Genomic DNA, 25,086 nt, shown 5'->3' on the forward strand with positions numbered 1-25,086 from the left:
GTTGGAAACAGTAGACATGACCAGGGCTCATAACTCAAGCTGCCTCTCTGCCACATGATACTGAGCCTGCTACCTTTCCCTGCAGGGAACAGCTCACTCACAGCACGCAGAGGCAGCTCTGAACCCACAGAGACTCTTCCAGTGTAATTGCTCTGGGGATGTGTTCAGCATTTTTCAAATCAGCTTTCACACCTCTGTAACTGAGAGAAATCTGCAGAGCAGCAAAGCAAATAGGCACTGCACAGCTTCCAGAAGACAAACACTTCTTCGGTTGAGTCATAGATGTGATGGCCAAACATAGTTAACTAATTTTTACATTCACTGGAATGGAGGCTTCCAGCCTTGGAGTGCTAGCAGAAGTCCTGCCAGCCTTGAGAGAAACACCTGCAGCCACCCAAAGCATCCATTGTAGCAGTCAAGAATCAGGATGTATTCCTACCAAGTCACCAACACTCCAGACCTGGGGTGTATCACTAAGCACCATCCAGACTAGTCAAACCCATTGAAGAGCTCCCCTGGATGAGAGAAATCTTTTAAGGAAGAAAGATCAGCTTCCTAAAAACACAGATGTTAGATGCATCAGGTACATCCTTACTGCTGTAGAAGAGGAAAGAAGAGTTGCAGCTAAGAAACAGCTGAAGAGCTGAGCTTGTCTAGTAAAGTCAGAAGTTTTAAAACCTTAAGCATTTGTAGAAAATTAGTAACTTTTTGCTCAAATTCTCCAGTACACTACAGTATATATTTTGGGATACTCAAAGCTAACTTAAAACCTAGATCATGGCTTAGATAAGTATTAAAAACAGTTGCTGACAAATTAAAGGGCTCTAAGCAACATGCCCATGGAGTCAAATTGTGATCTTATTTCTATCAGTCTACAAATACATTAAACAAACAAACAAAAAAAGCAAACACCAACTTCAAAAAAGCAAATCATTAAATACAATCCAATTTAAAAATACTTGCTAGACAGCCAGGAAGAAAGCACAGAGCTGAAACCGCTTGGCTTGTTCAGTCTCCCAGCACAGAAATATTCTCAGGGCAAACTGGGACAGCCATACCCAAGGAAGGAGAATTCACTTCAGAGCCAGCACACAAAGAGTACTCATTACCACCATCTCCTTGGGTTTTGCCAGTGAACCCTCAAAATAAATGCTGCTGCAGCATTTATTGAACCTGCCCACAACTTGCTGGGCCAAGACTCCACACCCAAAGAAATGTTAGTCTCAAACATCAGTAAATTGGGGATTAGTCTTTGCTAACTAACTCAAATGGAAACAGATAGTGACAAAGAGCCTTCTTTTAAAATCAGTGACAGGGAAAGCTGCTCACTAAATAATCACCTAATTAACTAATTAGATAACCAATTCATTAACAGCCAACTAATGAAAACACAGGAGTCCCACACCCTCCTGAAAATCACAGATCCAAAACAAGACTGCAGGCAGAAAACTGCTTATTTTTCTCCCAAATCCAAAGCTTATCCTCCAATTTTATTTTATTTTTTAATCAATTCCTTCAACAAACAGCAGCAGATCTTCCAAATTTCTTCTGCAACACTGCAGCAAAGAAAAGAATACAAATAGTTCTGATGAACGCAGCATTTCCTCAGCAGCAGAAAGCCTGGGTTTAGTGTCCTTCTCAGAGATTTTTGCCAACATCATTATCTCTTCAAGAACGTCTTAAATCCCAATCCACAGGTAATAAAAAAACAGGCCTGCCCCTCTCCTTGCTGAACCTTTGTCACTGGATGAAAAAAAAAAAAAAAATTATACACACCCCATTTTCCATGGCTATTGGTTCAAATACATCCTTATGGAGGACCAGGGGGAGAAGGAAGTGGACAACTTTTAGTCTCCTTTTAGAATTGTGTGGATGTTTTAGTTGTTTTTAAATAAAAACTGTGAGAAGGTATCCTTCCCTCCCCAAAGGCAACTATCTGAGAACTGACTACCAGAAGCTGTAACTGCTTCCTACAAGGAAGGAGACAGCATTACACACATCATTCTCAGTGTGACTACTGGCCCTGTACCAGGACTGATTTCTAGATGACAGTCAAAAAGAAATACAAGGCAGATGCTGAGGAATCCAGCCTGGAGCAATCCCAGAGAGACAGGTATTTAAGGACACTCCTTACAAATAAGAAGGTACCTGTCCCACTCAAGAAGCAGCAACAACTAAGCAGAGCATTTTAAGAAAAAAAAAAAAGAAGAAAAAAAAATTCAATTTTGCGTGACATCCAACAAGGCTGCTCTGCTAAATTAGGGTTCACCCATACTTAGTTTTGCATGCAAGCTGCTGCCCACAGGGTGCTTCAGGTGGCTAAGCATTTGCCCTGAAGCATCCTCAGCTTCAAATGATAGAAAAATCAGCCCAGCTCACCCCTGCCCCACCCTCCATAACAGGAATTACTTTGAAGTTCTTGCAGCCAAACTCCGCACCGGTATTTTGGCTCCTTAAGGTCTTGCAGTTTTGAAGAATCTAGTTTGGGTCTTTTTTACTTCTCTAACTGAAAGCCCACACCCTGCTTCAAGAGGTCTCCCTTTTAGCAATGGGGAAAACCAGAGAGTATATATAGGGACGCAAGGCTTCCTACAAGTAAGAATACTTATGACAATTATGGAAAGGTTCTCCAAAATAGCTTCACAAATATCTGTTTTCTTATTTTGTTGCTTTTTTTTTTTTTCTCTATTTTTATTGAAACTTTGTACAGAAGTTTTAAACATTTCCATACAATACTTTTAGACAGGACAAAATGCCATGATAAAGGAATGTAAACTGCAAGAAACACAGTCTGAAGTATCCAAATACTCTCTAATAAGAGTTTTAGTTTGAAGACTAATGCAGTAGGCGAAATAATATGCATACAGTATACAGAGAACAGTATACACAGGGCCAGCAATGCTAACTATGAAAATTTTGCATCAGATTTACTTCAAAGATTTATAGCAATATGATCATTCTATACACTAGACCAAAATTAATTTATCATACATCGTTTCTATGACAAAAAGCTTGTCATTATGGACAGTAGCAACTTACAATATAATTAAGCTGTATTAATCTCATTAACACTTCTAAATCTATATTCCTACTACAATAAATTTTTTTCAGTATATTGTCTTATAAGATCTTAACAGACCTTTAAATAACACTTTACCAAAAGAGATCTGGATCCATTATAATGATCTTATCTACATGCCCATTTGGCTTATTAAAAAACAAACAAAAAAAAAAACCAAAAAACAAACAAAAAACAAACAAAAGAAACCCAAACAAGGGACAAGGAAAAAGGCAGGTTTCAAATGCTATATGATATAATTTCGTTTTGGTCTGAAATGTGTTTTAGTTATATAGTTAAAAAAAACAAAAGGCAGTTCGTTAACTAGTATTTTATATAAAATCTGCAGAAAAATACAATAGCAACAAAACCCAAAAATACTTCACAGATACCTAAAAAAACATTATATCAGAGATACAAGGTAAAGCAGCATCACTTTGACACTGTGCTTTAAAAATAAGATGAATGAAGAGACTGCTCTAGTGATATTAGAAAATTTGCTTTCTTCTTGAAGAAGACTACTAACATTTTGCACAGCAACTATTTTTATAACCACCTCATTTAAAAACGTGTATTCATAGACACAGAGAATTGTCATATCATTACCATTTTTGCTCAAAGTGTCTGACTTTACACAGTGAAACTGATAATGCTAAGTGTCACCAGATGTCACTATACCATGAATTCAATATTAGAACAGAAGTGAAGCAAATGCCTTTAAACCAACACCGTAAAAGAAATAATAGAAAGTGTTTTGTAAACAAAACAAACCACTTTTCAAAACAAGAGAGTTCAGAGATCTCACAGTGAAATCAAAAATCCTACTTATATATGTTGACATTCTAGGACTACTCTTTACCTTAGGCCAATTAAAGCACAATAAACCATTTAATTATATACAAACATTTTCTTAAAAAAATTTAAAACATTGCACACAAGTCTGCTTTTTAACATCACATAACAAGGTTAGTTTTATTTTCAAAACAATTACATTTAAGGGCACAGAACATACAGAATACCAAATTAACAGATGAGTATTTTTGCTTCGCTATACATGCTAAATCCAAAGATTTCCTCAAGAAAGCTAGAGCTTAGCAACTCCAACTTCTTCCATGTATCCTGTTCCCTGAAAGGGAGCATCTCCCAACACCTCCTTTATCTTAGGATTTAAAAAAATATATATATAAAAAAAATAAAGCTGTATGTTTTAAAGATTTAAGCATCTTCTGCTTTAAGTGTTCACGCAGAGGTCCTTCAATGGCTCTGCCCACTCCACCATAACCTTTAGGGAAATCCTTTTCCCTGTTCAGTTACAGTACTCTCATAACTTGCTTCAGAAGTCTCATGCTGGCCCTTCTGAGATTAGGGTGAAAAGGGGAACACAGAAGTGAAGTAGAAAATACACAAGTGGTATACTGAAGGCCATTTTAAATGTATACAATCTCTCACCGTTTCCTTTCAGGTTATTATTAAAAGATAAAAGGAAAGATGACAAAAACAAGAAAAAACCCTAACCTTTGGCAGAAAACAGCATCAAATAGTTCATTTTAAAAATTTAAATAAGAGCAGTCTCCCAGAATGTACTATCAAGCTCTCAAGAAGTACTTATTATTACTTTTTAAAAAATAAAAGGCATCTAACAATTTTTCTGGGAGAAAATTCAAATACCTTAACAAAAAAATAACTTAAGGGAAATAAGAAAAAAGGTGTCGTTCCAAAATAGGTTTTTCAAGACTGTCATTCTAAGCTCAAGGCAATAAATAAACCAGTCTCTGCAAGACAGAAGCACATGTCCTCCTGGATTTACCCCTGCACAACTAGCCAGTTCCACCAAGAAGAGGACAGGCATTACACTTTATGGAACTAACAGTTCATTATGGCAGACACTTTGTAGTTTTATTGGACCAAAAAGTCAGTGTTTAAACCAAAACATATTAACCTGGGTTAACACCACTCCCAAGTAGATCATGATCAGAAGATTAGCAAAGGCATGTTTACGCTATAAAAAAAAAAATCTTCAAGAAGCTTCTTATACTAAGGTCCGTAACACTGGCAAGGTACTTGCTCACCAACAGACAGTTTGCTTGAAGCCTTTTTTTTTTTTTTTCCCTTTTAATAAAGGCCATTCATTAAGTGGTTATTTGCAGCAAAGAGTATCAGCAAGTTCTATGACCTCTAGGACATGAAAACAGAATGCAACTGAAGAGGCCAGCATTAGGCAGAGAGTATCATAGAAACACATTTTTAAACAAGTGAGGGAAAAAAAAAGCACTGGAGAAATAATTTGTTTAAAAGCTTCTTTACAATAACAGGTCTAAAAATGGAGGGATTCGAAGAATTACTTTACTAAGATGCTGACTGACTGCCCGTAACCACTGTGATTAACACAGGAACTTATTATTTTAGCAAAAATTATTTTGGATTAAGTCAAAGGCTCCACTCTATATTTGCAAAGGACTGTGACTCTCTACCCCAGCTGAAGGGTAATTCCACCATGGTTCTGACTGCAGTTATACTAAACAGGACATGGGCATCCTGTGTTTTAACTCTTCAAACAGCATTATCTTTAAATAGCAGTTGAGCTGGGGGAGAAGAGAGGAGGAAAAACAACCTGGAAAAAGCCATTATAAGCAACCCACTCTTCAGGTGGTAATAAAAGCCATGCCTTCAGCTTCATAACCACGTAAGGCACCCCGGGAAAAAAGCAAGCACTGATGAAGCAGTGGCAGCCAAGCAATAAGGTCCCTGAGCTAACCTGGCTTCACAGGTTAGATGGTAACACATTTCACAGAATTACAGCAAGTTAGGGGTTGGAAGGGACCTCAAAAGATCATGGAATCCAACCCCCCTGCCAGAGCAGGGTCACCTACAGGAGGTCACACAGAAATGTGTCCAGCTGGGCTTAGAATTACTCCAGGGAGAAGACTCCACAGCCTCCCCGGCCAGCCTGTGCCAGTGCTCTGTCACCCTCACAGTGAAAAAATTACTCCTCATGTTTATATGGAACCTCCTATGCTCAAGCTTCTATCTGTTGCCTTTGTCCTGTCATTGGGCACAACTGAGAAGAGCCTGGCACCATCCTCCTGGCTCTCTCCCTTATGTATTCATAAACATTAATGAGGTCACCCCTCATCCTCCTCTTCTCCACGCTGAAGAGCAGTTGTCACTATTGAGAGCAAAGAGAGGACTGGTCTGGAAAACCCAAGTACCAGCTGCTGATAGAAAAACATATCAAGTTACTAAGGGACAGTGCCTGTTACATTGATTTTTTTCTCTGTGCCAAATTAGGCATATTAGCCAGACCTCAGCCTTTTCAAGAAGGTATTGTTGGACTAGGATTTATCTCTACCCCTGTAAATTGTTATATTTCATCCCACTAAAATCAAATTACTAGATTACTTTAGCCTGCATAGAATCAATTAACTACATTTCACATAGTTCTTACAGTACTGTCCTTCCCAACTCAGTCTGCTGATATTTCACATACTGCAGTTTTACCATTAAGGTAAAAAAAGGATTTAAATTATTTTTCTCAATAAAACCAGACACACAAATTCTAAGAAAATGTGTCTGTCACACTGGCATTAACATCAAGACTCCAGGATAGTAACTCCCCTCTCTTATGTATTGCAATACCATTTCTACACTTTTTACTGTATTTCCAGTTAAGAGTAGTCTACATTCCAGCAGCAACAACTAAACAAAGTGGAAAAAGGTGGGGTATCTCACCCTCTGGTTAAAGTCTTGGAATGAATGGGATTCAATCAATTTATTCAATATAAAAACAACACCAAACCTAAAAAGATTAAAAAAAAGAAACACCTTAATCATTGTACCCAAAAGACAAGTATAATACATCATATTACTAAAAGCTATTTGGACAGCCTGCAGCTTACAGCACCATTGTACTGGAAAGCAAACTTTCTCTAGCAGTCAAAGGCAAGATTAACCCAAATTTCATCTCTGCAGAACTGTTTCATCCACTTGGACTGGTTCTTGTTTGTATGCCAAGGAAACATCACTGGACCCTTGAATCAGTGCTGCTGGACTGCCAGCATGGTCCCTCAGACTGTTTTTGGCCTAGCTGGTTTGTCCTGTCCCAAACAAGCCCCAAGACAAGCTGAGGAGCAACAACTGGAGGAATCATTTTCATGGGAAGCCTGGATATGAACACTCTTGCCCTGGAGGGTGAGTTTAATACTACAAGTACAGCCACACACAGAGTCACCTGGCCTCTGTGCCCAAAAACTGGACCTGACTTGGTTTAGGGTAAGGATGAAACATCCCCAGGCAGCAGCACAGTCTCCTGCTTTACCAAGGGGAAAGTGCCCCAAGCTCTACATCCTGCTACTCTGCTGCTGTACACACAGGTCCTCCATACCTGGGAGCTGTTCACCCCTTCCTTAGGCACCCATCCTCTGGGAGAAAAGAACCTGAGCATCTTGAGATTTACTGAACATCTGTGATCACCTGGGAAAAGTTTCACTTTTTTTCAAGAATCTTAAGGGCAGACCTCAATTGCTGACATAGATTAAGATGGCACATGCTCCTTATCTCCTGACAAAGGAATCCCTCAGGAGCCATTCCTTAAAAAAAAAAAAAAAAAAAAAAAAAAAAATTGACAGGGTGAAACAGGAATTGGGAGAAAACACGAGGAAAAAGAACTCTGAAAAATAAGGACCATTTCCACATTTTTCCCCCCACTTCCTCACCTTCCCTCTTGTTCTTATCCCTTTATAGACTTGGTATGCAGCAACTGCAGGGACTGCAGAGTATCTCCTTCTAGATGTACACAGCAGAGGAACAGCTATTTTTCAGTGTGCTTATCGAAGTGAATACAGTCTCACACAGCTCTTCTTCCTATGTGGTACATACAGATTTTGCTCTAAGAGGCTAACCCTAATTATGTGCTAAAGGTTTGGAGGCTAAATATAATACTCTTTTAGTTCAATATACTCCAAGAACCCAAAGAAAGAGGGTTTGGTTTTTTTTTTTTCCTTCCCCACCCCCCTTCTCCTCCAATGCAAGTTTGTCAGCTCCAGGCTTGGTTTGTTGGTTTTTGTTGTGTTGGTTTTTGGTTTTTTTTCTTTTCAATACAGGAACTTTTACAGTGCCAGAAAATCAAGACAAATATTTTCTTACAGAGAACAAAAACAAACAAAAACAAACAAAAAAAAAAGACAGAAAGCTACTAACAACTATCATGTTTTAAGTGCTACAGAATGAGACAAAGTATCTTCCTGTTGTCATAAGATAAAAAAAAAAAACCTAAATAACTAGAAGCAGTGAGAAAATTAGAAAGTGCTAAGTTGGCCAAGGTAATACAGCTATGTTACAAAGAACAGCTACAAAGCAATGTGCATCACAGCCCTACATTTAAAAATCTTTGACACAGCTTTAATCATTTCAGTTTTACACATCGGTAAATGATTACGTGGTTTCTTCGCTTTAGTGCTGACTGAGCTCTGTAATGGCCTGACTTCAAACACAGCCACCTGCCTGCCTTTGGTATATTTATACACATACACACGGAAAAGCAAAAGCACAGTACTGCAAATGGAAAAAGGGAAAGACAAAAGGGGAAAAAAGAAAGAGACACCACACGACAGGTTCTGCCTTCAGCAGAGATAGGACATGTCTCAAATGGTCTCAAAATAGGCTAAAGTTGAGCTGATCTTACAATTATAGCGTAAACAATGCCTGGGTTGCGGTTATGTTATTTGGAAAGAAAAGAAAAACAAAACAAACAGAACAAACAATCTCCAGAGACCTGTATCAACTTCTGTATGTTTAGCCATACCCTTAAAAGTTCACTATTCACTCACAAAGAGAAATAGACAAACATGAATATTCCAAGCGAACAGACACAGACCAGTCCAGTATTTAGTAATAGTTTAACTTTTGGAGTCTCTTCCAGCATTTGTAAACAAACAGTCTCTTCCTCGACCTCCCGAACAGCTCTCTTGTTCATGTTTTTACTTTTAAAGCCACAGAACCAATCTATGAATTTCAAATGTCTCTCTCTATCATCAGTCTCTTCCTCATGCTTTTTCTCCCCCATCAAAGCTGCTTGTCCGTTTGAATAACAATCAACTGGTGTCTCGACCTCAGAGTGACTCACAGAAATCACCGGGTTGCTGTCATCTCTGCAAGTAACCAGAAGATTGATATCCTCCGGCTTAAGATTTTTTATATTTTCTTCCGATTTGCCATTTGGAATGATATGGTTAGCGTTCTCATTGCACTTGAGGATGCTCTTCTCTTGGACTTTGTATATCTCCCCCTTTGCGGCGTTCTCTTTCACTTTCCTGTTTTTCACAGCCCAGAAAGTGGTGGTCCGAACCTGCTCCTTCGTAGGCGGAGGCGTGAGGAGGCTTACTACAAATGTCACGATCCCAGTGACCCAGAACAGAAACGTCGCAACATACATGTAATGGATGTTTTTGATAAAGCTTGGCCTAGTATCCGGCTGGTCGCACTCTGGAGCACGATAGATAAATGCCAGTATCAACCGTATTGCTCCAAGAACAAACCCGGCCATTCCACCATAGAAAGCTCCCTGCTCATTGCAACGTTTCCAAAAGATCCCCATAAGAAACAGAGCAGCCACCGGCGGGGTCAAATAGTCCGCTACCTCTTGAATATAAAGGTACATCTGACCGCCTTGCATTTCTACGATTATCGGGACCCAGGCAATGCTTATAACTACCATGAACGCAACAAAGACTCGTCCTACAATCATCAGTTCTCTAGACGTGGCGCTCTTCCGAATGAGCTTGTAGACATCAAGCGTGAATATGGTGCTGGCACTGTTGAATATCGAGTCCAAGTCACTCATCAGCGCGGCGATCATCACCGCCATCATCAGTCCCCGCAGACCGACCGGCACAAGTTTCATCACCAAACGTGGGTAGGCAATGTTAGAGCACCCAGCTCTGCTCCCGCAGACTTGAAAACAGTGTTCTGGGTTAATGCAGGCGATATCATCTGCAAACAGTATTCGTGAAATCATCCCTGGGACGACTATAATAAACATCGGCAGCAACTTTAAGAAGCCTGCCATCAGAGTGGATCCTTTGGCATGAGCAATGTTTTTTGCAGCTAAAACTCTCTGAACTATGACTTGATCGGCACACCAATACCAAACAGAAGCTGGGGTCTGCCCCAACAGAAATCCAGGCCAGGGAATATCTTCATCTGTTGGCTCACGCAACATTTTAAGAGCGTCAGGCTTTGGGTTGACGTTGCAGGAACTGGTATTGGAAATGTTGTAGGCTAACGAGATGGCCGTAATATTTGGCGTCGCTAACATGTACCTTCTTTTAACTTCTTCGAACCCACCAACCTCCATAATACTTATGATCATAAGTGTGAGGGCACCAATAATCATAAGCAGAGCTTGAAGGGTGTCTGTGTAGATGACAGCCACAAGACCTCCAGTCACAGTCAACAGTGCAGTCATTCCAATAAGGAGGATAACCGACAAATAGAGGTTCCAACCTAACGATTCTTGAATAAAAAGTGCCCCTGAATACAAATCAACTGAGAGTTTGGTGAAGATATAAAGAATTAGAGACAATGCTGCAAAATATATTTGAATTCTATGCCCTCCAAAACGTTTGGACAAGTATTCAGGCATGGTGTATACTCCCGACCGGATGTAGACAGGGACGAAGACCCATCCTAAAAGCTGCAAAAGCATTAAGGCGTTGAACTCCCACGCACCTACTGCAAATCCACTCGCCGCTCCAGATCCTGCGAGCCCAATGAAATGTTCACTTCCAATATTGCTCACAAATAAAGATGCACCAATAGCTACCCAGGTCATAGAACGCCCTGCCAAAAAGTAGCCACTTACGGTGCTCCGATTGTATTTCCACATGGCAAAAAAACCTATGCACATTACAAGCACGAAGTACAGTGCCACAATGGCAATGTCTGCTGTTTCCAAAGAAGCCCTCATTTTTGTAAACACAGTGACTTCGCACAGCTGACGTCCACTTCTCGCCCCCCAGCAAAAGTCTTTTAAGCAACACGTGAACCAGTTAACATATATCAACACTGTGGATCAAATTCTTTGTCCCTTGGTTTGCTGTCCTGATGCTGGTGGTTGTGGTACATTTACTCTCTCCGCTTCTCAAATGGAAATTTGGAACTTAGCACGCACTTTTAATCCACATTCCACAAGAGCATCAGCCTTAACTCAGTTGATGTAGGAGAAATTCTTAGTTGCAGCTAAGTTTAGTGAGGCCTACTGTACCAACCCTGCAAGGCAGCAAAGACAAAAGACAAAGATTGAATTAGAGAAGAATTTCATGAAGTAATGAGAAAAAATTTGAAGTCTAGTAAAACAATGACTGAACACCACAGATTTTTTTTGCCCCTTATATTTCCTCTTGTATTTATGCAATCCATAACACACATAGTTAAATATTTGTAGAACGAAGTAGTAAAGCCTTTTGCAAGTAAACTTTAATGTTTACAAGTACTTTAAGGGACGCAGCAATTCTGTAGTATTAAATGACCCCAATCACCCAGGACAAGGCAAGGAACAGAAATACATTTTCTTTTCTTTAAAGTCTCAAGACACCAAACAATCCTTCCTTTTTCGAGCAATATTAGGGAAGAAAAAAAAAAAAAAAAAAAAAAAAAAAGCACTAAGGAGCATTAACCTGGCTAGTCACTTCCTGTGTTGCTCTGGCACTGCACCCTAATCATGATAGATCCTGACATCACATGCATACAATTGAGACACCAGCTGGCTGCTAGAGCTAAAATCAAAGTGAAGTCACAAAACCGTTGAAAAACAATATAAATTTAAGATCGGCTGGAGAATCAAGATTATTCCACAGGTTTGAAATGAGTTTGCACCTATCTGGTGTACAGATGATCACATTTCTCTCTGAAAGCTCTTCATATGCATCCCATGTAATCTAAATGAAGAAAAAGTCCCATTCAATCAAGTGACAAAAGCAAAACTACACTGACACCCAGCTCCATCTTACTGCAGTGTGCCACATGCCTTCTGATACCCACAGCCACACATGTGGTTTCAGGATTTTTTCTGGGGAGCACTCTAGGCTTAGGAGGGAGAAACAGCTGGATTTTGGTAGCAGTCCGTTACTAGGATGCCAGAAAGCGCTCCTCCCAGCACTGTCCATTTGCATCCAAGCATGAAGAGAAACATGTTAACATGAGGTAGAAGGTTTTGAGGCAAAGCATACTCTGCCACTCTATTCCTGAAACCCCTATCACACACAGTTATACCGAAGTATGTCAGGAAACAGGTGCTCATTTAGACAACCAGGACTGAAGCACTAAAAATGGACAGGAAGGGATCATGAAACTACTGGCTGGGAGACAACAAGACAGCTGGGAAAGGGGCAATGAAAAGCTACACATGGGCTCCTACCTCTGCCATGAAGGTAGGATATTGCTATCTCCTACCTATACCTTGAGAGGCATCACCAACCTATACTGAAGTATGCAGTATGCATTACTGAAGGCAGCAACAGTGCTGATGTAAGAATGAGCACTTCTCATTAAGGCAGATGCATTTTTTTAAAAAAAGCTTACAGCAAACCACAACTTCAGCCTTAAGTAGAAATTAACAATCCTGTTATTGGTGCAAGCTGGTTGTTTTCCAAGAGCATTTTGGAAGCAAAAAAAGATAATAGGGGTGCCTCAGCATCAGCACAAACCCACATGAGAACACAGATAATCATTCTGCTGGAGTTAGGGCCAATAATCAGAGACTATGGAGACATGGCACAAACTGGACTGGTTACAGTAGTGTGCTAAATTTGTCATGCTCATAAGCCTCAAACCACAGATGTATTTTAAATTCTTCCATAGAAGAATTCACATTTATTCCCACCCGCAAACGGCAAACGCAGCAGAAGTTAAATGGTCCATTAGTTAAATCCAACGTAAAATTATAAACACTTCAGGTCAGATGACAACATCAGATACAAGTATAATGTACTATTCTTGGTTTTAAGCACTTTTGAGTAATACTTTAATACTGTTGCATCTTTCAATAAGTTAAGCTACATTTTCAATTGCAACTACATTATAACGTTTATACCTAAACTATAAATATTTTAAGGGGAAGAAGAGATTCTACTGATACATAGAAAGAAAAATTACTATACAAAAAAAATTAGATAATGAGCAAACTGAAGAAATAGTAATAAGCAGTATTTTGCATCTTCTGTTGTCCTGCTCTGTTACTGAAAAATATTAAGACTTTATCTTTAGTTCACATCCCAACATCTTCCTTCTAGGTTTATTAATGACCTTGCAAAGCTACACTCTACAGTAACATGCATAAATCACCAAAGTACCTGTTAAAACTATGTCTGTTTGACACAAGAGGCACCCAGCTCATAGTACAATTATTACAAGCACATTCGATCCCCCGAAGCACGTTAAGATGCAGCCACTTTGAATAAATTTTGGCATTTCTCAATGAGGATACTTGCCAGACTACTATCATACAAATGAAAATAAAGAATACGTGACGTTTCTTAAACATTTTCTACTGGCAGGTAAAGCCAGACCACGCATTTGAAATAATCAGTCTACAGAGACCTGAACCATCACCTTTGTTAACAACATATTCATTTTGCAGGGTGCATCTTACTTGAGCAGGAAGGTTGAAAGTTTTCAGCAGACACTACAAATTTGCTGCACTGTCACCAGATTACTGTACTAAGGTAGCTTCTTGTACCAATTTCTTATTAGACCTAATTCTAAAATAACCCTGGAACTTTTTTCATTACAAAAATGAAACTCGTTCCTTTGAACTTTCAGTAAATTATGACCTAAAGTCTTAAAAAGGACTTTTGAGATGCCCCATGCGAGTTTTATCTCAAGTTATTAGAACAGCGTACACTGTGGCACTGACATAGAAAAAGACAGAAAGACAGCAGTGCTGCCAAGGACTGAGGTTTTTTTTTTTCCCTAAGGCTGTTTTCTGGCTGTATCATATCAAAGACACAAAACAATGTGCTTCTCTCTTGTCTGAAGATAGAGGGCTACAGCTTTGGTGAAACAATGCATATGTTGCTCCAACAGGCAGTCTGTCCTTTGAGGGGAAAAAAAAAAAAAAAAAAAAAATCAAGCAATTCCCTGAACAGATATTGGATAATGTGAAGCAGATTTAGGGTGGGATTTTTAGGAGAAATTTGGATGATTGTTTTAAAGGAAAACTTTCTCCACAGTACTTTTCTAATAATACAGCTCTTTAAATATGCCAGAATCAAACCACCCCAGCGCTAAAGCAACTATTTGTTTTCTGCTCATACTGCTTCTCAGCAGATGGGAAGCTTCTCAGTTGATTTTCCTTTTTGTTTAGAGTTGAAGTGCCAGCCCTAAAGGCCAGTACTTTACCTGTTAGTTTGAGGATGCAGACATCCACGTTACACAGGAATGTCCACTGCTATCCCCTGTTAGCAAATAAACTACATACTTAACTTTGCTCACAGACTTCAAAGTAGCTTTGAAGTTCTTTCTTAGAAACGTTTTCCTTTTCCACCTTCCTCAAGTAGCAGTACATTATCTCATACTGGTAACATTTCACCTACTGAGCAAATCACTTGCATGGAAGAAATGTACCCAGATTGCCAGATTCAGCTCCTGAATGCAAAATATTAACAATCTGACCCAGACAAAACAAAACAAAAAGAACAACAGTCTTTACCTTCAGCAGGCCTGTGTAACATTCAACCACTCCAGTGTGTTTCCTGACCTGCTCACACTGCAGCCTACCTGCTATGGACACACAAGTGAGCTCCTATCTGTCCACTGCTCCACAGTAACACAAGGTTGTCTGAGGTAGCCTCTCTCAAAAAAAAAAAAAAATAATCACGGAATGTCTCAGAAAGGACCTTAAAGATCATCTAGTTCCAACCAAGCTTCATTTCATTTATTGCAGCACTCTGGAACACACAAAAAAAAAAAAAAAAAAAAAAAAAAAAAAAAAAAAAGCACAGATGTTCTCTATAGAACAATTGATACGTATCAACTTATGCAGTACATGCCCTTGAGAAAGCAAGGGCTACACTTGCCAGCTGCTTAACAGAGCCACAAGCATCCAGAACCGCAGTTGCTGAACTTTCCCTCGTAAATCAGGAGATGGGGCAGAGAAGCCAAGTAGAAATCCTACCTGAGACAAACAGGGTACGTCACAGGAAGCAGGAAAGCTTGGAGGCAGCAGATGACCTGCAGCATCTAATAAATAACTTGAGTTAAGGTCTGCACTGGCATTCCCAGCAGCTCAACAGGCTGGAATAGAAGAGTACCACATTTACAAGTTACCTGAACAAGCGCCGACCTGACTAACCTGTTTGCAAAGTGGTATGGCACTGACACCTCTGCTGGCCTTGAAGAACACAGGTGCCACAGTGGCATCTTTGTATCATCACTACCAGAAAAGTCCTGTTTTGAGGTGCAAGGCTAAAGTCATAGCTCCTTTGAGTGACTGAACACATAATGCACTTTTTTTGTCTGGGGTTTCAGGAATTGCTTCAGTTCTGGTCTTCATTTTACTGCAGCATCAGAAAAAGAAGCTTGCTCCACAATACATTCTTCTTGATTATTTTCTAAAAGACTGCTGAAGGAGACAGAGAAATAAAAAACCTCAGAGCATACATTTCAGCAGAAGAAACAGAGAACTACACTGCATTTGCCAGTCAGAAACATAATGCTACTGCAGACCATTACAGAACCAGTAAATGGAGTTCTGTAAGGCCAATTGAACCTGAATGGCACTATGACAGAGTAGTAGATCAATCTGGTTTTGCTTTTAACCATTCTTTCATTCACATCCCAAATGCATACACCTACTTTGGTCTCCCAACACGTCACAAATGAGAGTATGGGGGAGCAGAAGAGGATACATCTTTATTGCAGTGTTCCTTCAGCATTTCATATACACAACAGAAGCTACAGTACTACTGAATTGCTAAGCAAGAGGAAAATTATTTATGTTCTGCAATCTCCACCACTAGCAGTGCCTCAGCAAGCCTGTGGCATCCACATCTGTATGGTTTCCTTCCACATCAGTCAGTCCCTAGCACTCTATCAGAAATACTGGATTTATTTGCTTCCCCTGTTCTTCTTAAAACTCCAGACACCTGAAGGAGAAGGGGGAGGTTAAGCTTGAGACAGAAAAGAGATAGAAAAGGGTTTTTACTTCTTAAAATAAAGAGATACCAGAAAGACAGACAGACCATTCTTTCTCCATGCCTACCCAAAGATATTGTATCTTACTCAGGTAGTACAAAAGACTGGTGCATTAGTGTAAGTTAAGCTGACTGTTAGCTTAAATAAAATACGTAGGTAGGCATTTCATTTTTCCCTTTGTCAGCCCAAAGAATTGGCTTATGCTTAAACAAGTGACAGATGTTATCTGCATACTCTGAAGAGAGCAGAAAGTACAGCTGCAGCTCAGCACTGCCAAGGAACTGGGCTGCTCTTCCCTGGCAAATAACCAGAATCATTCATGCCTCTGCCATTAACACAAGCAGAGAGCTACCAGAGGCTCAGATGCCCAAAGATGGATTGCCACTGTAAGAAGCTCCACCCCTCAGCAAGGAAACCATGTTTTTCTTTGAAACTGCAGTCAGGTGACATTCTTCCTTCTGAATAGAAACTGGAACAGGTACCAAGAAAGTACATGGTCAACAGTAAGTAAGGAGCATAACAGAGCAAACACTGAAAGCAAGCCTGTTTATAGTGGAGGTGGAAGAGGGCATCTCCTCTAGGAAACGGAAAATTAAAAAAAACCCAAACAATTTAGAAGATTTTGGCATTGTGCAGCATCAGGCAAGATTTTCCCTACCAGACAAGTGTGTCAAGATATCAGATTGGAAGCTGCAGAGAGGAACACTGAGCCCAAAGACTAAAATTCCCTTTTTGTGGCAACCTGAAGTTCAAAAGCATAAACATTTCTACTGCTACTGGCAAATACTATTTACCTTAGTTTCACAAAGTACCGAGTCACTCAAAGCAAGAGAATGGGCAAAATAAGCATAAAAATGGAAGTACTTCATTTCTGCAGAGAATTTTGAGCCACATAATCAAGTTTGCTGAACACAGAGAACAAACAGTATCACACTATTGGAAGAACACCAACAGAAATTGTTGTAAAAATCTCAACCCCTACTTAACATGACTTTTCTTTTGCTGCAACGTACAAAGATATGATCCAGGTGATAGTTACTACCATTCAACAGTAAACAGCATACTCGTTGGCTAGCAAAATGTGCTGGTTCGGGCTATTTGAAAGAAGATTTTGGCCAGGAGAGTTTAGACTTCAGTTACCTGGGGAATGGAAAGAAGTAGTGGAAATGTCAGTCACCATGCAACTGGGCAAAATACCAGAAAGAAATTCTTTCTTGGATTTCTAGAAAGAATTAAAACATAAATAAAAACAGACTCATTAAGTTCAGTTAGGACCTCCTCAAGTTCCCATCACATTTATGGCTACCCAGTCTTACCAAGAACACAAAGCATCGTAAGATGTATCAAAAGACAAGTTTCAGGGACATACATAGTCCTAGAATTTATCTTTGAGGCCTCCAAGCTTCCCAGCCTGCTGGGGGCTCTTGCAAAATTTCTGATTCTTCTCAGGAACTTTAAGACACCAAAACACAATTTCAATAGATTTATCTTGGCTATAGAACAACTAACTACTGCTATTCTAATTCTTGTGGTTATCTACATTAAAAGCTACCAAATATAGATTTATTTTTATGTTGGTGTCAAACTCACCAACTCCACCGAATGCATTCCCCTCCTGTGTCCATGTTCTGCATGTACCTTCATTTTCACTTACTATTTTTTAGATATTTGTATAACTGAAGCAAAAGGACTGGCTTGCAAGTGGACAAACCAAGCTTTAAAAAAAAAAAAAAAAAAAAAAAAAAAAAAAAAAAAAAAAAAAAAAGATTTGAGAACTAGCAGAACAATCGTTCTGATGTACCTCCTCACAATTCTGTTTCTAGGGATCATGACCCTTTCTTTACACCATCTGCTCCTTCACTGCCTCAGGGGTGATGCATTTTCTTTAGCATCTCATTTCCAGTGCACTTGCACTCCCACAGTACAGGAGTGTAGTACTTCTACTTCTCGTCTTTACTGTTCCACTTGTACACAACTCCTCATTCTATTTTGCCTCTCTGTTCTCCCTTTTATTTTCTCCCCCTTTCAACCTTCTTATCAGAAGGCACACCAGAGACACTCCTGCCAGTACACTGGGCAGGCAGTTATAAGGGAGCAACTTGGTGCCCAGTGGTTCCTGCTGCCCTTGGATAAGCTGCACAGAGGCTGGTGTATGAAGCTCTATCAAACAACTGCTTCCACATAAGCAACAAATTGAAGGTGAGAAGGTTTGGACATCTGCAGCTCGAAGAATCAGAAGCCTGTTCTAGCTGGAGTCCAACAAAAAGCAATACAAAAATCAACAACCGAAGTAATTTTAGGGTGGAAATTACCAGTGTTATGGCTCTGGAACAAGGGAACTGGAGAAATCAGCTCCTGAAAGTATGTAAAAAAGCAAGAACCCGCATCATTATAAAATACAGTATGTATGATGCAGTAGAAGAAAGCAAACATATACACACATTCATACTTGAATGAATTTAATGAGCTTATTCTAAGTGCCATAATGGGCATCTTTAAAAGTCAGTCACTTTTGAGAGTTTTTACCAACATTGGGTAATGTTTTTATCACAGCAGGTTGTCTTTCCTTTTTCAGCAGTTATAGGCTAAATAATTTGCTCTCATGCTGAAGTTTACAAGCCCCTGCCTCTTCAGATACAAGATGTATCTAAAAGTACACATACACACAGTGAACAAATTAGGAGAGATAAAACAGCCAGGACAGAACAGTACATTGCTAAGTAGGTAATGGGGGCAAAGAGAAGTTGTACCTGAAGGTTAAAACACCATTCCTGCCCACTGAAGAGTGGCTAGACAAATTCTACTGAAGTCAGCCCCAACACAGACAAGGGCACCACTGCTCAGGCTTGCAACTCTACAGCTTAGGGAACAAGAGCTGCAATTAACCAGGGCATCCCATTACATACACACACTCAAGCATGTCACCCGATACACTGCAGAAGCCTGTATATAACAAGAGGTTCTAAAGTCCCCTATTCTAGCTTTCAACTTTTACTTGCTTTGGACAACTTTGCCAAATTCACCTAGCTAACAACTACCTGCTATAAAAAAACCTTAAAACTATTTTGTAGAAGAGAACAATCCCGTACTTCCCCACATACTCAAGCCAGGCACGTATCCCACATTTGGAAGAAACTTAGAAGAGAATCAGGTTCAAGTTTAAAGACTGAAAAGTGGCAAACATCAGCCAAGAGGTTATCATTCTCAAATGCTGTCTGTTTCACACACTTCAAAATCCTATTTATTCTTACAGGAATGCTTAAGAGAGAAAACAAAAAAACGAGCAGTTGTACAGGAGAGTCAATGCTAGACCATGTGGTTTTCCAATCTTGCCTTTTAGTTCCAACTCTGGTTATCTGTCCAGCAAAACCCACAACACAAGGGTCCTTCCCTGGTAGGCACAATACTGTGAAGAGGAGCCTGTTTCATCCTACTAAAAAAGTCAAAGAAAACACTGGAAAACTTTTATGAAATTTTAACATGCTATATAGGGGACAGGGGTAGGGAAAGTGTTCAACTCTAAAAACAGGTAAGTGCAACCAGAAAGAAAAATATCTCCTGCTTACTGCCCTCTTCATTCTCTCCCCTTTCTTCCTAGCAACTAAGATATCAAAAGCCCCATTGCTGCAGCTGCCCACACAGCATTTAAGTGTAATAGTCAAGATGTCAAGCATAACTACTGCCCATTACTTCAGCTTTCCTAAAATACTTAACGATCTCCAGAGCAGGCAGGGAGTTTCTTAAACAGGGCAACCCACCCCCAGGGCAACAGATGCTGAGGGCAAGTTGTGTGAACATATCAGTCAAACTGAGAGCCCAGATTTACTGTAGTATTAAGAGGTAGGTGGACAGGTCCCCTAGTCCAGGGACTTTCTGAAGTAAGGTAGTTAGGTTTTATTTAGATTATGGCACATGCGGTGTGCTTGTCATCTGTTGCAGGTGAAGTAGGGAAGAAGAGTTTCCTGCTATTAGAACACTAATACACTTCCTCATTTTTAGTGAAATACTCTCATAGAAAGTACTTTCAAACTGTTCATTCACTTCAGTTCCAGTTACAAAGTTGTTTGGTTGAAGACGGGTGTCCCAGCTCGCAAGAGTCAAGCAGCAGCAAGGACAGCATGGGAATACCGCCACCTTCTCTCTCTGTCCTAGGTTCCCCAGGCTGCCAATTTTCCTTGAAGGGTGTCTCACATTGCCGCCCTGTGGTCAGTCTGCAAAACAGCATCAGAGTAATAGGAAGCCATTTCCAGCTCTTCCTTACCTTTTCCCCCCCCACTTCCTTCCCCAAGCTCTCAAGGGATTTCCAGCAGGACCAGAAGAGTAGGAAGACAAAGCCTTCCTGAAGAGCACTCCTTTCTCCAAGCAACAACTCCTGCTTATTCACTAGTGGGTCACTACCGTTTCCTGCTGAAGGTCCTGCTTGGCCAAAATCCCCCTTCTGAAAGCCAAAGATTACTCTCCTGGGATAAAGTCAGAAATAATTAGAAAGTCACCTTTTGGTATTAAGTCAAGCTTAGCATACAAAAGCTGCGTCTTTGTTTTGCACCTCCGTCTTCACTGGAACTGCTGCCTTTGACTCAGGCTCTTGAAGGCAGGCAATGTGTTGTTGGTGTTCATCTGTATGCTACAGGTATCTGACATCAAACTCCCCAAGCTCACCGTACTACTGAATGCAACACACGTGGGCAAAATTCATTATTTCTACCCTACGATCCAGTCGCTCCACTGGCCTCATACCTCCCCTTTTCCCAAAGCATCTGCATATACTCACACACAGCTTAACACGATTCAAGTCCCTCGCTGCAGCTACTCCTCAAATACAGTGATACTACAGAAAAGATGGGGTTTATTTATTCTGAGGGTGTTTTTTATTATTGCATTCTTAAGAGTCACTGACCAGGGACTCTGTTGATCAAAGACTGTCCACAGGGAATTCATAAATACAGTATTTCAAGCTCCAGTCAATTACCTGATCGTGTGCTACCTACAAAGCAAGACAGATGATGGCTGCTCAGCTTTGACTTCAGAATAATCACGAGATTTTCTGAGAAGTACATGCAGACACCTGGTGACAAAGCCTGAAACTAGAAGTTTTTCCCCCTAGCCTCCCTCCCTCCCCACATTTCTTGGGTGCTGCACTTTTAAGACAGAAAAGAAAAGCTTGAGGAAGCTCGAAGGAAGTCTGCCAAGAAGCAAGTGGACATGGGAGCATCAGGCAGGACCGAAGGGAGGGGTCATGCTCGCCCTGGAATCATGTCAAGGCTAGCTGGGTAGCTAGAGGGCCAGCTGCCCTCTGCCATGGTTCATAGCAGAAGCCACATGCCAGAAAAGAAGGAGGAGGGATCCCCAACTTGAACACAAGCAAGGTTAGGGAGCAAGAGTGTAAAGCAACAAAAATTAATTTGAGGGATTTATTCTCACTCGACCTATGACAATGCTGAAGTAATTATTAAAAACAACTGTGGGTGGGGGAAACCCCACAGAATCACGAAGTTTACCTCAGATGAGAGTTGTGAAAGTCCACCAGAGTGTAGCTCTGAGAAGGTCTGTGCTCAAGCTGCCAAGGACCTCACAGGACTTGACAGCAGCCCGAAAAGCCCAAGAAAGCCAGGTAGCAGTGGCTTTGTTTGTTTGTTTGTTTGCAAGGCAGGGAAGCTGTCAGTTGAGGAAAGGATACCACGGACACCAAGAGAAGAGTCAGCACCTGCTGAAGCCACAGGCTCAAGTCAGCACTGGAGGATACAGCCACCTCACGGTGGAGGTAACATGGAAGGACAGTGAACACCTGCCCAGGATATCCTCATCAGGAAGCACTGGTGTCTAAAAGCTATTTATTCAGGACTGTACACAATCTCTCCAACTTCTACAGGGATGAGCTGTGTAGTCATTCCGTGATTTCAGACTGTTTTATTAGCCCCATATTCAGGCCTCCGTGTTTTTAACTAATTTAAGTCAGAACTACAATCAAGACCATGCACCGCTACAGAGATCATTAAAGCAACCCCTTCGTAAGGGTTATGCAGCACCACATAGTACAGAACTGCTACACATTTTTTTTCTTCCAGTGCTCTCATTAAACAAGAAAAGGAGCAGAAGCAAGATAGTAGAACACAAAAAAACCACCTAGATGTGGTGTACTGTCAACAGCAATAAAAAGAAAAAAACACCACACAGCATCTAGAGGCAAGTCTCTCTGAATTTTAGAATCACAACTTCTGCAGTTTAAAAGCAACAGTACCTCTGAACCAAAACTTAAATATTGCAAAATAATCACAAGAGCCAAAAAACACCTGAAGATATATGGCTATCAGAAAAGAATATACCAGTCAAACTTCAAACAGGAAAAGGTTGCAGATGTTAAATTCTGAGTGCATCAATTTTCATTAGAAGCATCTTACAGCTAAAAGCTTATCTCTGCATCTCTGTGCTCAGATCCTAGAAATCAAAGATCCTTTCCACCAGACTCTATGGCATCTTTCAGTTTATTCATGTCTCAGTATAATGTCAGATTTGCTATGCTTTCTGTTCTGCTCTGCATTTAGAGTGCCTGCAGAGCAGAACGCACTTCCGATGTTAATAGCATGTATATAAAAAGCATGTCATAACCTTACCTATGGCTTGTACACCGATGGGAGGGGAGTGGAAAAAAAAATTTTAAAAAAACCTCGTGTTGACAACCGAAGTCCAAAAGCACCACGTTTTGTCAGCGTGAATGCTGCTCAGTGAGGTGGTGCAGCAATGTCACCAGATTTTTTTTCCCTGTTGCTGTATTTCTCCACTAGAGGACTCACCTGAGAAGTCTACTACAGCTTCTGCATGTAAACCAAGTTGAAAAAAAAGAAAAGCAACCCTGACATGTGGATAGTACATGTAAAATGAATGGAAATATACTAGTATATGTAGTGCATGTAATACACAAAGACATGCTTCCATAACTACAAAAGAAAACACAGCAACGCTATTTAGCTCCCTGTTATTTTATCGCAGATATACATGATCACTTAAACGAAGGTTAAATGCAAGAGCAAGCATGTCCACACTGGATCAGATCAGAAGGGTAAGAGCCCAACAAAAGTGCAGCTTACATTCCACCACCAGCACTGCATGTTACGCTGGAAAGTAGAAGATAAACAAAGACTACAAAAGGTACCAGGGAAGGGCCACTACGAGCTATTATTTTCCAAGTAAAGGGTCCCATCTGCAGAGATGTTTGTATTTTATTAGTAACATTTTTATGCACAGGCACACGCACACACCCCGCACCGTTTCAGCTCTTGTAAAATAGAGCATCATATAACCTCACTTGCTCACACCAGGGCTTATCATCACGCCACCAAAAAAACAGCGGCAACGGCTAGCAGCAACCCTTCCCGTGGGCGATACGGAAAGCCGTATCAGTAGAGCTCAACTGGTGTTAGCAACGGCAGAGGGGCGGGGGGCGAAAACACAAGTGAATAAAAATTAATGGAGACTTTCCTGGTACAGAGGGGGGCTGGAGAGGCATGGGGGCTGGCACCCTGGGAGGGGATGCTTGGCGGAGCGCTTGTCCTTGCTGCCCCCCCCACCAAGTCTCACCGCAAGGCCTCCCCACAAGCGAAGGGGACACAGCGTCGAGATGCTGGGACCTAGCAAGGTACCAGTGAGGCCATCGCAGGTGCCGGGAAGGGGACTGGAGTGTGTGGGGGGGGAGCGGGGGCGTTGGTGTGAAGCACACGGCCGTGGAAAGTGCTGGTGCTGCAGAGGGAAAGGAACACGTGCTGGGACCTACGGACAGGGGCAAGGAAAGGGCTGAGTTCACTTGTACCGTGCGAGGAAGGGTTAAGGCGGGGAGAAATGCATCTGTTTCGCTAAGAGTGGGATCTGCTTACCTGCGGACCAAAAAGAGGGATGGAGGGGGAGGTGAGGGGGAGGGAGGAAAGAAGGGGGCTGCGGCTGTAGTGGAGCAACTAAGCAAAGTCTCTGAAGGAACAGGGAGTGAAAGAAAAAGGAAGGGGAAGAGAGAGCAAAGAAAGACACTGAAGAGTCTGAAGCACGGTGCGCAACTCCGCTCCAAAGGGCGGAGGGGAAAGCAGGGCTCGCCCCAAGGGAAGGGGCCGACAGGGGCTGCCGCGGGTGGGGGAAGGGGGAGGGCTGCATGCGGCGGCGGCTGGAGGCGGCAGCATGGGTAACATGGGTACCAGGGGGCTGGGGTGGAGGGGGTGAGTGTCCCACCTGGTTGGCTCCCTCCCTCCCGTCTCCCCTCCCTCACTCACCCTCTGCATGGCTTTCAGGATCAAAGCCAGTTCATAGCGGGGCATCTTAGAGCTGCCTGTGGCGGGAGGAGCAGGGATGCGACGGGGCAGAGTGTGGGGATGAGAAGGAAGGGACAGCGGCGATGCCGGAGAGGGAGGTGACCGGAGGAAGAAGGCGCGTCCCCGGCGGTACTGGTAACAGCTCCGACCCGCTCGGCTCCCAGGCTGCACCGACACTCAAGCGGGCGGCGCGGCTTAAAGGGCGCCGGCAGCTGCGCAGGCTCCGCCACACCGCCCCCTGCCCGCCACAAGCACCGCCTCCGCCGCGCACACGCCCTCCCGCCGGGGGGCCGCTGCTGCCCGCCCGAGGGCTGCCCCGCTGCCCCGGGCCGGGGGAGAGGTGGGGAAGGGTGGGGGGCTCTAGGGGGATGCCCGCCGCCGGGAAGCGGGATGGAGTCGGGAGGGCCGAGCTGCGGCGAGGACACCGCCTCCCCCTTCCCTTCTCCCTCCCCTCCCCTCCTGCGGCGGTTCGAGGCCTGCGCCCGCCTTCCTCCTTCCCGCCGCCGCGGTGGTGGCTGCTGCAGGGAGTGGAAATTTCCACTGTGTCCG

General features: G+C 41.9%; 2 protein-coding genes across 6 annotated transcripts in view; both read right to left on the reverse strand.

Annotated features, from left to right (window-relative positions):
• Positions 1–24,633, reverse strand: part of MRPS6 (mitochondrial ribosomal protein S6) — a 46,847-nt gene extending 22,214 nt beyond the window's left edge. The window contains exon 1 of the mRNA XM_071753786.1: positions 24,499–24,633. Coding sequence (XP_071609887.1) covers positions 24,499–24,543 — 45 coding nt within the window. The 5' untranslated portion in view covers positions 24,544–24,633. The remainder of the gene's footprint in view (positions 1–24,498) is intronic.
• Positions 3,375–24,638, reverse strand: SLC5A3 (solute carrier family 5 member 3). 5 transcript variants are annotated; one of them, XM_071753745.1, is made up of 4 exons: positions 15,405–15,676; positions 15,228–15,292; positions 14,831–15,000; positions 3,375–11,323 (listed from the first exon to the last, which is right to left on the reverse strand). In XM_071753745.1, the coding sequence occupies exon 4, from the start codon at positions 11,019–11,021 to the stop codon at positions 8,880–8,882; it is 2,142 nt and encodes a 713-aa protein (XP_071609846.1). In that variant the 5' UTR covers positions 11,022–11,323; positions 14,831–15,000; positions 15,228–15,292; positions 15,405–15,676; the 3' UTR covers positions 3,375–8,879. The 5 variants fall into 5 exon arrangements, with proteins under 5 accessions (XP_071609846.1, XP_071609855.1, XP_071609874.1 ...); XM_071753754.1 differs by having other exon boundaries at positions 14,763–15,000; XM_071753773.1 differs by lacking the exons at positions 14,831–15,000; positions 15,228–15,292; positions 15,405–15,676 and adding exons at positions 21,745–21,950; positions 24,499–24,635.
• Between the last annotated feature and the right edge of the window lie 448 nt (positions 24,639–25,086).

This window comes from Heliangelus exortis, chromosome 1 (assembly GCF_036169615.1).
Source record: "Heliangelus exortis chromosome 1, bHelExo1.hap1, whole genome shotgun sequence".
In the NCBI taxonomy this organism is placed as follows: Eukaryota; Metazoa; Chordata; class Aves; order Apodiformes; family Trochilidae; genus Heliangelus; species Heliangelus exortis.